The sequence below is a fragment of the Photinus pyralis genome, unplaced genomic scaffold (assembly GCF_008802855.1).
Source record: "Photinus pyralis isolate 1611_PpyrPB1 unplaced genomic scaffold, Ppyr1.3 Ppyr1.4_LG1, whole genome shotgun sequence".
Classification (NCBI taxonomy): domain Eukaryota; kingdom Metazoa; phylum Arthropoda; class Insecta; order Coleoptera; family Lampyridae; genus Photinus; species Photinus pyralis.
Window position 1 is genome coordinate 148,245 of NW_022170249.1, and position 13,289 is coordinate 161,533.

Below are 13,289 nucleotides of genomic sequence, written 5' to 3' on the forward strand. Positions count from 1 at the left end.
TGCACTGTTTTATGTAATGAGTGACATCGCTTTTCAGTTTGGGCCAAAAGTATCGTTGGGTGACTCGACGATAAGTCTTGTGTATATACCGCAGTGACCACTAGTAGGACTGTCATGGAGCTGCTGAAGAATTTCTCTTCGTTGGGGCTTGGGTACAACGATCTTCCACTCATCACCTGGATTCCCTAAATTCTGATACTTGTCTTTGCATCGTTTGTACAGTAGTTTCCCATCATAAGACCATAATGGATACTTGAGAGGATCCTTTTTGATTCGGTCAATCATCCTCGATATCCAAGGATCTTGACGATGTTCCACTTCTGCAATAATCGGTACACCTCTCGATAATGTATCAGGTACGATGTTGATCAGATCAGGTCGTCCTCCAGTTATCACGGATGCAGCGGAGACTTCGGTCCCTCTTTGAGCGTACTGCTCGCTGGCCCCACGTTGGGTGGTTAGGGCTATTTTTTCCTTGCTTCCCTGACTTATTTTGTGCCCCGTTTACTCTGCGTCCTTGACCACGTTACATTTTCTGGCGCCCAACGTGGGGCCAGCGAGCAGTACGCTCAAAGAGGGACCGAAGTCTCCGCTGCATCCGTGATAACCGGAGGCATGTTAGGGGGATGGGAGGGGCAGCCAACCCTGGAGGGGCCTCGAAATCTATGGTATCCATAGATATGGATGAGGCCATTGGATACAAGCCAAACGATAGGCCTGCCGTCTGGAGTTGTGTGCCCTTAATCAGCCGCAGAGCCAACCTATTACCCGCGGCCAGCTCATGACCCACCAATACTGGAGCCATTATGACGGCCTGATCGGCATCATACGTCATGATTGAGCATGGTTGAAAGGTCACAAGGGCTTGGAGGTAATTAGGGCCAGGCAGGGGGGCTGGGTCCGCCTGGACGGGAGATACCCCTCTAGCCCAGGATAAGGCTGTCTGGGAGAGGAGGATTGGGATAAGGGCCGGCCTCAAGTATTGGGCGATTAGATTGGCGCCAAACACGCCATAATCTGTAAGTACATATGGCGCGCCGGAAGAGGCGCGTGACACGTACTCAGAAGACCCAAACACTGACCACCAGCCTTGCTGGTTGTTGGGGCCGCTTAGGCGTATTTCGTGACTGAAATCGGCCTTTGGGGAAGGGGCACAGATGTCCCATTCACGTGGGCGGATGGCTAGAATATTATCAACTATCAATGGATTCCATGATACTGGAGTTATATTCTGGGCCAAAGCATGTAATGTGTCCACTGCGTTTGGGTCAGAGCCACGAGGCCCGACCCAAATTTGTCCACAGGTCCTGTCTCAATGTTTACACCAATGAACCAGGTGAAACAAGAAGCAATGACCCTACGCATTAATGGCTCTGTAGAGGTGGTGGGTTGGACATAATCTAGCAGGTGCAGCACGTTAGCCGTGATAGGGGACATGGCATCGCCTGCCATCCACGCTGCTAGATAAGAAGTTCTTACCTGGTAGGTGTATAGGATGGTAGTGGTAAATGTGCCTGTTAAAGCAGTATATACCCCCATGAGCCGCACCCTTGTATCTTGGGAGAGAGTGGACCACAAGACCCATTCCGGGCTGGAGTCTTGGGGAGACTCGGGCCGTATGTTTAGGAACCGCAATAGATAATTGTAATCCATGGGTTTAGGCAGAATAGGAGGCAATGTTCGGAAGCTGCTTGTAACTAGACGCATCGGGGCATTGGCTATTTCTGGTTGGTATGCGCCAAGTGATATATGTTCAATTACCCAATATAAGGCCCGCTGGAGTGAGGGCAACTCATTCCTAGCTAAAGCCAGCTTTTGGGCAAAGGCGTACAGCCTAGTGGGAGGGGCTGCGGCAGCAATCGGTATGGGAGGTTACGCCCCATGATACAGCACAGTTATGGTGACTGCTGGCCATTGGGCGTATGTGGCAGGCACTCCAGTCCCTCCCAAGGCTAGTGTGAAGCGTCTCCCTGCCTGAATGTCTTGGTCGTCGTAATCATCTCGGTGCAATAGTACTATATGTCCTTGGTCGATCGGGGATATTAGGTTCATATACTCTAAATTTGGATCATCGAGATTTGTAAATGCGCATACCACAATAATTTAGCATAGAGGGCGAAGTTCTCGTATCCTCCTGCACTTTGAGTGATAGCGCCAGAGATATTGCGCAAAGCGGCAATAGCCTGCGTCTGTAGCCGGGGCTGCAGGGCACTGGAAATGGCTTTCTCCGATAAGACCCTGCCATTATAAAACTCATAAAAGGCTTCAGTATTCATCCACCCAGTCTCAGTATACCCTAAACCCCACCCATGTGGAACGCTTTTGGGAATGTACTTAGGCAGCCTCTTGTAGGGAAATAATACCATTGGTGGTGGTACTGAACCATCGGCTGAGACGTTAGCAAGAACTGTTAAACACTCCTTTTCGTCGTTTGCGACCCTGTTGTAAACAAACTTTGTCCCTCTTCTGACCAGCACTTGCTTTTCCTTGGGGCATAAAAAGAAAGCAGTTTCGTCACAATTAAACACCCGTGATTCATCTTCAAAAATATCCATTAGATTGTGATTAACAAAGTAATTTTCCACCTTTTCGAACCACTTTTTGATGGCTTCCTTATTAACGCTACTTCTACTTGCCGTAAGGTTTTGAGAAACCCTGGAAGTAATATTTGGATGCTTAAGCAAAAAATTTTGAAACCAGTGATTTCCCGGAACACCGTCTTTAAATGGATTTGGGCGTTGCAAATTTTTTATTAGAGTGGCAACGGTTTGAATTAATTGAGATTTGGTAACCGGAAACCCTAGCATAGCTAAATGAAGCACCCAGTCAACAATTAACATTTCTTCAGTGGGCGAAAGCACAGGCTGCACACTACATTTAGGGCTCTTGTATTTGCCTGCACGTTTGTCCTCGTAAAGTAGTTTTCGGTATACCGTAGGTTTTGGATGCCTCATATATCGACATCCCATTAGCTATCGTCTCCAGAGCACTGGAGAGTTTTTCTTTTGTATACTGGACACGTATCTTGGGAGGCATCCTTTAAAGAAAATGCAATTAGAAGGGAGGCAAAGGATTTATTAATTGTCTATAGCCTGTACATACATAGCGCGGTAATTATCGTACCGTTTTTCCATTACCGATTCAAGAATCGGTAATAGGAATATACATTGCATTTTTTAACTTATTACCGACTGTGTATCATCTTGGAAAAAAATTAAAACAAGACAATATTCGTATTTAGAAAGGTACAATTTTGTTATTTTTATAGCTGTTATATGATAATTGCCAAATTATATAGAAATTTGGGAGTTATTAGTCCATATTTATAAAAGTGAAGCATTTGCTTTAAAGTAAAAGGTAGAAGTAAAAGGTAGCGCTCGGAAGTAAAAGGTAGAAGTAAAAGGTTTTGCTTCATTTCGTATTTATAAGCTGTGTCTTTTCCTACCAAGCAAATCCTTCCAAATAATAGAAGCAAAAGGTAGACTGAGAGTCGTATTGCAGTCACATGTGGCTTGTACATTGATGCTAGTATATCCTTTCCGATTGACATATTCATCTCTAAATGTGGCGGCTTCTCAATTTGAACATGGGTGCAGTCTATTACACCAATTGTAGTTGGAAAATGAAATTTTCTTAGCCAGTTTTTTCTGTAGAGGGAAACTGTATCCATTCGTTGGCTTTTTCCATTATACATTCGAGGGTGGTATTAATAATTCTGGATACCGTTGGCTGCGAACATCCCAGTTTTTCTCCAATACCGCTCTGGAACCCGGGATCAGCCATATAACGAAGAAAGATTTTAATTTTTTGCACGGGAGATAGTGCGCCTCCACGAGTTTCATTATTCTCTCCAAGAAAATGCTCCGCCCACCACTCAACGCTAACCTCTTCAAACCGTATTGTCGTGGCGTCCTCCTTGACTTATAATGTTTTCTGGCACGAAGCTGGACTACGTCAGCCATAACAGACAAACACTACACACACATATAGCTACCGAAAAAATCACAAAATTTCACGCAAACACGTTAAACGCCGATCAAACGACTGCACCTCTTATGGCAAAAGCTAACCTGGACTAGATGCATTTTTCTTGAAGCAAATCCTTCAGTTTGAAAGCATTTCCTTCCTTTTATGGATATCAAAAAAGCAAAACTTTACTTTAGACCAAAACCTTTTACTTCAACGCCCAACCCTTTACTTTACTTTTTTTAATGAATAGAACGCGAAGTAATTGCTTCACTTTTTGGAAGTAAAAGCAATTGCTTTACTTTATGAATATGGACTATTAGTTCAACACATTTTTATTCAATAAACGCGGCAATGTTATACGTTTTATTAAATATCAAGCATTACATAACCAAAATAAGAAATAATAATAAAATAAAAATAAAATAGAAAATAAGGATGATTTTGTTACCTAATTAATATTAAAAAAGTTTGAAGGAACTAAATCGAGTGTACTTCTATTTAAACAAAATTATCCAAATCTACTTTTTTCCTTATTAACAACCTCTGGGTCGGTAATACGATACTATGACAATAATCTTATCCTATTACCGCCCCCTGGATTTTAAGATGATTTTGTTATAAAACGCCCCAATAATGGCAAAATTACGTATTTATGTAAAATAAAGTAGATAGACATGCGAAATTTAAGTAATCTATGTATCATTTTTTAGGTCCTATACCTAATCAAATGATCTGTTCGCTTATAGTAGGGGAGCTAGCACGAAATCCACTGAACGAGAATGATCAAAATTTTAACCGATGGAGTTCCATTTTGCCCTATCAGAGTATGCTAAAATCGATCGTCTACCGCCTCAGGTCATATGACTTAAGGCGCTGCGGGTACTTCTTGCGGTACCAATTCTGAAAGGTTGTTTTTCGAGAAAATAAGTTATACACCAAATGAAAACGTTGATAATAGCTCTTAAAAAAATATTTAAAAAAATCGCGTACATTTGATAACTCCGTAAAAAAACAATTCTTAGTCGGTTTTTCACGAACTTTCTACGGATATAACTAGGTTACCGTTGGAAGAATGAAGCTGATTTTTTTTTACAGACTAATGATAGGTACAGCCAATGACTATGAGAGTGTTTCTTTTTTAAATTTTTTCTCTAATTATAAGATATCTTATAATGTTAAGCTATAAGATAATCTTGTAATTAGAGACAAAATTTAAAAACGAAACACCGTTAAGTCATTAGTAGTGCTTATCATGAGTCTGTAAAAAAAATCAGCTTCATTCGTCCCACCGTAACCTAGTTATATCCGTAGAAAGTTCGTGAAAAACCGACTAAGAATTGTTTTTTTACGGAGTTATCAAATGCGCGGGATTTTTTTAAATATTTTTTTAAGAGCTATAATCAACGTTTTCATTTGGTATATAACTTATTTTTTCGAAAAACAACCTTTCAGAATTGGTACCACAAGAAGTACCCGCAGCGCCTTAAGTCGTATGACCTGAGGCGGCAGACGATCGATTTTAGCATACTCTGATAGGGCAAAATGGAACTCCATCGGTTAAAATTTTGATCATTCTCGTTCAGTGGATTTCGTGCTAGCTCCCCTACTATTACCTTATATGATAACACAAGCTGTTTATGCAAGCTGACGCCTTGCAGTCCTATATTTGCATGTTAAAATTAAAACTTTGTTAATAGGTAGCATTATAATATGTAGTTCATCGCCCACTCAATACAATTGAAACAAATTCATCATCTACTTGAAAGTGCATTCACAACTATACACTACCATCGAAAACTCAGAAAGCGGCAAATCAGAGCTTTTCAAGTATCACTCTTTTGGTGTTGTTAAAATGCGACTCTTGAATCAAATTAAGTTTATTACAGTGATGAGTGATTTTTACTTACGTCAAAGTTGAGCGTGCAGAGAAGTTGCAATGAATCATATGTTAAGCTTCCTTGGAAACTCAATTTTAAATAACAGGTAGGTAATCGAAATTAATTTATTATAAATTTATAATTTTAAAACTCAGTTTATTTAAAAATTTGAAGCTAGTTAAACTCTAATTTTTAGCGGCATCAGTTTCCGTTTGAGTTGAAGGCTCAGAATTTGGATTTTCAGGGTTTTCAAAATTATTTCCATCGAATTCCCCATCATTTACACAGGACTGTGAAAGCTTCTCAATTTCAATTTCATTGAGGATTTCAGCTCGTAATTTTGATTTTAACGCAGTATCCAATCGCGCTGGTTTCTCTGGATCAAAATGTTGGTTTGGACGGCCACATAGGTAACAGAACTTAGCAGTACCTGTAAAAATCACAGAGGCACACACAAATATATATAAAATAGTAAATTCACATTTAAGTGTTTAAATTTTACCAACTCGGATATTAACTTACACCTCAAAAATACAGAACAGCGTACACATCTACGATACAATCCATCGGATTTATCAAGGAATTCTATTTCTATTTGACAAACACGACATTTTTGGTTGGGGTACTTTTCCAACGCGAAACAATCAATAACCGCGTTACAATTAGTACAAAATCGATCGAATCTGTCCGTCAGTACTGGCAAATTATGCGAGTGCGCCGCAGAAAATCCCCCTGACCGTCTTTCTTGAGTACCACTTGGTTGCGCCATTTTTTGACTTTTCTAAAATTAATCAGTATCACAAAAAAGTAGGAACGTATTGATTATCACTGACTAACTTAAATTAAAACTTCGATTTCAAAGTTAAACTTGTCCTGTATCCTTCACTCACGTAACACAAATGTGAAATGAACTTAAAATGCACCTGAAATTAATGTATTCACGACTCTTTTAAAAGTAAAACTAAACCGCGGACTAAGCATTTTACAGACAACGACTCACTCAGATCGAGTAAAAATATTACGTAGAATTAACCATGAAAGAAAAACAGCACCATTGTTTAAATACTTTTTAAACAATGACAGCACATTTGCCATCCAAGTTTTACATTACTGGGTACGCAAACGTATATATGTAGGCATTAAAGAATTTCTCGGTAAATACAGTTATATGTATAAACGGCGTCGTCTTCTTCGTAAATTTTTCCTTGGCTATTCCCGTCAACAATTTGCACAAATAGGCCATCCCGACTTTTGACACGCGAAAATGCTGTGTACAATTGTCCGTGTGTAAAAACAGGTTGAGGAAGGTACACACCAATCCTTTCAAACGTTTGCCCTTGCGATTTTGTTATAGTAATCGAGTAAGCAAGACGAAGAGGAAACTGCTTTCTACTAAATTTAAATGGAAGGTCCGTGTTTGATGAGTCAATTAGTATTCGCGGAATTAGAACTTTCTGTCCTTTACGATGTCCAGAAAATATGCTGCACTCTATAATATTATTTCCAAGTGATTCCACAATCAGTCTCGTCCCGTTACAAAGGCCATGCTTTGGATTTAAATTTCGTAACAATGTGACGCAACATCCTTGCTTAAGATTCAAGCAGTGTGGCGGAAATCCCATAGGTGTCAGTGAGTGCAAAAATTCAACCGGATACTGAGCCTCCTCCTCCTCACTTTCGCATTCGGCGACCTTATCAATGCTAAAATATTATCACAGTTAGTTTAGCGGTAAAATAATGTAAAAAAAACTTTAAATGTTCTCGTATTTACCTGTAATATGATTTTTGCTCGCCATTCAACATGGCCAAAACTTTTTCGTTAATTAATAGCGTGTCCGCATTTTTTGGGCATAGAATAGCCATTGACGCAAGACGATCTGAGGACAACGTATTGATATTTTCTCCGTAAACAGATTTGACAATATCGTCAGTAATTATATCACTGCTTAGCTGAACAAAATCACAGTGTTTTGCTGCAGCATCAACTCCACCTCCAACTGATAAGAGCCATTCTCCAAATACTGCATTGCCTTGGTTTAGTCGCATATTTTGTAACAGTTTAAGCTCCTTGAAATGTTTCCAAACCGGGCTGCTTTTCACGCATGCTTCCACAATCTGGACCCGAGTTCCATGCGGAACAACAGGTGCCTGTTGGCGAAAATCCCCCCCGACCACTATAACAATTCCGCCAAACGGATCATCGCAGTTCATCAGAAATCGTAGGCTTCTATCAACAGCGTTCAAAAGATGAGCATGACACATTGATATTTCGTCCCATATAATTAGCTTTGTATTTTTGAGTTCCCTCCATGAGTTTGTGCCTTGTTTAAAACGCGATGTAGTTGTTTCATCAAGATTGATGGGGATGCCAAAGCCAGAATGGACGGTTTTTCCACCTAAAATAAAAGTCATAGTGAATTTACATTTTCAGGTACACTTTGTTGTTTTCATTCAAATACCTTTGAGCAACGTTGCAGCTAAACCTGTTGGAGCTACAGATTTGACCGTTCCTCCATTTCCAAGGATTGTTGATGTTAATGCTTTATATACAAACGTTTTTCCACATCCTCCTGCTCCAGATAGATAAAAGCATTTGTTTTCTGAGATGCCGTTTACAGAATCCATGATAGTTTTGTAAGCAAGCAATTGCTCTGCATTGTCGTTCATCATTGTAACCAATCGATCAGCTTCTTGTTGCTCGTGTACAGCGTCAACTTCTTCCAAAATGTGATAGCCGTCTTTTGGAACTGGAAGTCCATAGTCTTTGCACGATTTTCCAAATTGCATCAAATGCTCTTGAATATCTCTCAGCGCCTGTTGCTCTGCCATATACTCACTGTGGTTCTGTAGGTAATCCTCCATTAACGACGTCTTGTATTTTAAGTACAATTCCGAAGAGGTGCTCGGATGAACCTGGATTAATATTGTCGCAAAAAGTAGACGCAATTCTCGTGGCATTCGAAAAAGTTCAGCTTCGTCCATGGCTTTGTCCCACTCTTCATCATCGTCTAAAAGGTTAATAGCTTTAGCAGCTTCCTGATATGTATCGTGAAGTTTTCCGTTCACAGTTCGTAAATCTTCATAGGATGTGGCGCCTGTCAATTAAATAAAGATTTTGATTTATATTATTAATCTTATGGAATAAACAAAAAATGTAAGTTTTGTTAAATCCATTTTTAACTCTTACCTCGAACATGAAGCAACAAAAGCCGAAGGCAGTATTTTTCCATATCCTTTAAATTTACAAAGTACATCCTGGCAACTACTTTATCTCCACCTAGTTTCCGGGGCTGCCAATGGTTGGATCTCCAAACATAGTGGTAGGGTATATCACAGTATAAGTACTTCCGTGCATTTACGTCGTTTGCATTTAACTGGAACCATCGCGTTAATTTGGTCCCCTTTTTGGCAGCAGCTTCCAAATCACGACGCTCAGCGCCCTCTTCAAAATATACCATTTGCTCAAGCGGGAGGTGAACAGGTAATCGCTCAACAGAGTGGGACCTTCCGGACATTTCGTATTTTTTTAACCTCCACATAGCTTCCGGCGCTGCTATATAACGCGTGTCTAAATAAATCTTGACCTCATCCCAATGATAAGTTCCAGAGCCCGTTGCTTCATTCATTTGAACAATGGCGGCATCATGGCCTTTGTAAATATATTTAAAAATATATTTTATGCTCTGGATTGATGAGCATATTTCAACATTAATGTGAGCATTGTACTTTCGCGACATGTATGGATTGTACGGGACTACCCACCGATTATCTAGTTTTACTCCTTTTATTTCCACAGTACGGTCCAAGTTTCTGCGACGATAAATTGGATAGCCGTTTACATTAATATTTGTTTCATCGCAGAATTCTTTTGGAAATTTTTTAATGCAGGAAATATGCCCTTTGTTCTCTTCCATGCAAGGGGCATCTTTTTTAAGTTCACCGCACGGGCCATGCATCATGCAAGACGTTATTATTTGAAATAGAACTGGGTCAGCAACAGGATCCGGAATCTCAGCAGAAACTGCATTATCAACATCAGCGGCTTCGCGAAATTTGTCTTCATCGTCAAGAATAACTAACATGTGGCAATGGGGCAAACCTGCAGCAATAGACACATTAAATTTTCATTTTTAATCATTCCATTAAAGTTGGTTAGAAGATTTTAAAATGAAACTAAAAATGTACTAACCTCTTTTTTGGAATTCAATTGTGTAAATAAACGCTTTTACTTTTCCAAAAACTCCTCCCTTGTTAGACACCAAATCGTTAATAAATTCCTTTAGCTTCAAATGAAAAACGGTCCCAACCAAATCCGGTCTATCAATTGCTGTTTCTTTGTGTTTTAATTCGTCGCGGATTTCCTTCCATGTGGGATTGCACGTGAAAGTAATAAATAAGTCTGGCTTTCCGTATTTCCCAACTATGACCATTGCGTCCTGATAATTCTGAGTTAGAGCGCGTTTACTTCCTGTAAAACTGGATGGCAAAATAACAATTCGTCCTGGCTTTAAATCCTTTATTTCCGCCTGGTTGTGTACGTAATCCATAAGGCCGCTGTACATGTCAACTCGCAATTTCTTTTGATTTGTTTTATTCCAAACTAACCGTCCACCTTCGACTTTCAAAAATGCATCCACAATATACATTTGCGTCAGTTTGCCTAAATGAAGGATTGGGTTAAAAGACTCTCGTTCTTGCATCCGGTAGGAATAAAATTCCAGCATGGAGATATTTACAACCTTTCTTGTCTCGTCAGCTTTCTTAATTCCAGGCTGCCATCCTGCATCGCCAAACGGAAACATAATTGGATAGGTCATAGGATCACAATTTGGACTAAATATATCGATATTTTGCAACTGTCCAGTTCCCTTATCATAAACAGCCATATCTCGTTTAAATCCAGGTTCCCCATCTTTAGAAACAAACACTGCAGCAACTTCGTTTGCTACAGGCAAATTGTATCGGCGAGGGTCATGTTGTCTATCCTTAATAATCCACATTTCAATTGTATTTTGATTTATATCCATGAGATCTTTCATCATTTTAAAGGCTTCGGCAAATGGATTACGTCGCAGGACTTTTTCAATAATATCAAAAACTTCTTTTCTGCATCCCTCGTTGTGTGTGTTCTGAGACCGCATGTTATTTGCATATTCGGGATCCAAAAAGTAAAGTTGAGCATAGGATGGTTCTGTTTCTTTGTTGTCGAAGTTGTCACTATAAATAAATAATGGATACAACCAAAGTTGCATTTTTTGTTCATTCCGTACTTGATTACCGTTCTCTCGAGTTTTACATTCCGTCAATTGAAAACAAATAATCCATAATTAATTTAACGTACCTGGGTTTAATGGATGTTGTTGTGCGATGGTAGACTTGACCATGGATGACAAACGTTGGAGGACCACCACGAAGTTTAACTGGTTGATGCCCAAATGATGCAAATCCGAAGGCGCTATTAAAGTTCCGTACGTTTCTCATAAAATTTTTGCCGTTTTCGGTGCTCTGGGTAGCTAATTCCCGTAGTTCCAAAGGATAATCATTCAGTTGTCGTAATGTTACACTTCCGTTCTCACAACAATGAGAAACATGTCCTTTAAATGTCTTTTCTCCATTGAAATGTAAAGCTCCACAATGTACGCATTTAAAACTTTTTGTTCCCAAATAGTGTTCGTCAGGCCGGTTATCCGGATTTCGAGCAACATATTTAGATGGCGGGGGTAATTTCATTCTTTGTAGCTTTTGACTTTCGTTTCTTAAATGAAGTCTTCGTTTTTCTGCTTTCTGTTGTTCTGGGGTCATTTTTAATCTTTGTCGTTGCGACCTTAGCTTATCGGCTTCTTTTTCCGCATCACTTTTATTTGCTTGACGTTTACGGCTGTATTCTCTCATTCGTGCCTTCCGTTCTTCGCTTGTTGGAGTTTTTGATGAACTGGCTACAGGCGGTGTCAAATTCATAGTTTTCTGTAATTTAAACACTTTTAAAAATTTGCCAAGATTTCATCATTAACTAAACCATGCCGGTTTCATCATCAACTCAATCAACTAACCAATATTGTATTTAAAAGTATTTGACTTACCTTCAATTTGTGTTAAGCTACTTTATTCCATAAATTGTTCTATTTCGTCATTTAAATCAACACTATAAATTTAACAACGTTTACTAATTTACAATAAACAGATTTATTAAAAAATTACTTTTACTGTCAGTTTCTTTATTCGTTTTTTACTCCTAAAAGTGATGTGAAATAAAAGTAAAACTAAACCCACTCAGATCGAGTAAAAATATTACGTTGCATTATGTTGAATTAACCTTGAAAGAAACAGTACGTTTGCCATCCAAGTTTTACAATGACGCGCGAAAATACTGTGTACAATTGTCCGTGTGTAAAAACAGGTTGAGGAAGGTACACACCAATCCTTTCAAACGTTTGTCCTTGCGATTTTGTTAATTAAGCAAGACGAAGAGGAAAATGCTTTCCACTAAATTTAAACCGTTTTTGATGAGTCAATTAGTATTCGCGGAATTAGAACTTTCTGTCCTTTACGATGTCCAGAAAATATGCTGCACTCTATAATATTATTTCCAAGTGATTCCACAATCAGTCTCGTCCCGTTACAAAGGCCATGCTTTGGATTTAAATTTCGTAACAATGTGACGCAACATCCTTGCTTAAGATTCAAACAGTGTGGCGGTAATCCCATGCTTAAGATTCAAACAGTGTGGCGGTAATCCCATAGGTGTCAGTGAGTGTAATATAATAATTCAACCGGATAGGAACGGGGAAGTGGCTCTTAATAAAGAGTGATAAACATACACTATGCACAAGCTTGAAGCGCAATGACGATTTTTCGGTTTCTCACGTTATTTATGGCGTAATGGTGCATGCGCTGTTTTGTTTCTTATTATTGACACTAAAAAATGTGAAGCTCTTTTTGTGGGAAGGTGAAATAAGTCTTAATATAACGATTTTAGGTGTTAGGTCGTTATTAGGTGCGTTTTTTGGATGGGTCGTTATTAGGTGATTTTACCTTAAATCCCAATTAAGCTTGGATAAAAATTTGGAAAACTTTTGCACCTCATGTACGCACAGCCAAAACGATAAGTATTAGAATGGCCTCCGGAAATAATAAAAAGGAAGACGATCGCGCAATCAAGGACGAAATTTGGGGAAAAATCAAAAAGTAACGGACACTAAGCGGAAATAACAAAAAGGCGGGAAAATAAACGTAAAGCGGGAAAAATTAATACAATACACAAACGATAGAGGACGCTACAGAGGAAACCAAAGAAGCGACACAGAACGTAGAAAGCAGGTGAAAGATAAATGAGCAGAAAATCATAAGGAAAAGATTAAAGAGCCAAAAGAAATAGGACGAGGGTAAAAACGGCAGCACAGATACAAAAAAAAAATATACGGCGAATTCCAAACGTAACTTACA

The 13,289-nt window shown here is 39.2% G+C and overlaps 1 protein-coding gene across 5 annotated transcripts; it reads right to left on the reverse strand.

The window, feature by feature from the left end:
- Positions 1 to 5,662: 5,662 nt before the first annotated feature.
- Positions 5,663 to 12,660, reverse strand: LOC116175492. Of its 5 annotated transcripts, none has more exons than XR_004146328.1 (9): positions 12,045 to 12,660; positions 11,927 to 11,988; positions 11,188 to 11,810; positions 10,036 to 11,063; positions 9,034 to 9,945; positions 8,306 to 8,941; positions 7,618 to 8,242; positions 6,369 to 7,547; positions 5,663 to 6,276 (listed from the first exon to the last, which is right to left on the reverse strand). XR_004146328.1 is itself a non-coding variant. In XM_031493644.1 (8 exons), exons 3-8 carry the CDS (start codon positions 11,802 to 11,804, stop codon positions 6,986 to 6,988), a joined length of 4,380 nt encoding a protein of 1,459 aa, XP_031349504.1. In that variant the 5' UTR covers positions 11,805 to 11,810; positions 11,927 to 11,988; positions 12,045 to 12,660; the 3' UTR covers positions 5,663 to 6,985. The 5 variants fall into 5 exon arrangements, 3 of the variants coding, with proteins under 3 accessions (XP_031349504.1, XP_031349511.1, XP_031349522.1); XR_004146327.1 differs by having other exon boundaries at positions 5,664 to 6,627; positions 6,684 to 7,547; XM_031493644.1 differs by having other exon boundaries at positions 5,663 to 7,547.
- Between the last annotated feature and the right edge of the window lie 629 nt (positions 12,661 to 13,289).

Coding starts and splice junctions, on each gene's coding strand:
- LOC116175492 (XM_031493644.1), bottom strand. CDS start 11,804: ATGAATTTGACACCGCCTGTAGCCAGTTCATCAAAAACTCCAACAAGC. Junction 8,942..9,033: donor TTTGTTGCTTCATGTTCGAG/GTAAGAGTTAAA, acceptor TTTAATTGACAG/GCGCCACATCCTATGAAGAT. Junction 7,548..7,617: donor GAGCAAAAATCATATTACAG/GTAAATACGAGA, acceptor ATAATATTTTAG/CATTGATAAGGTCGCCGAAT.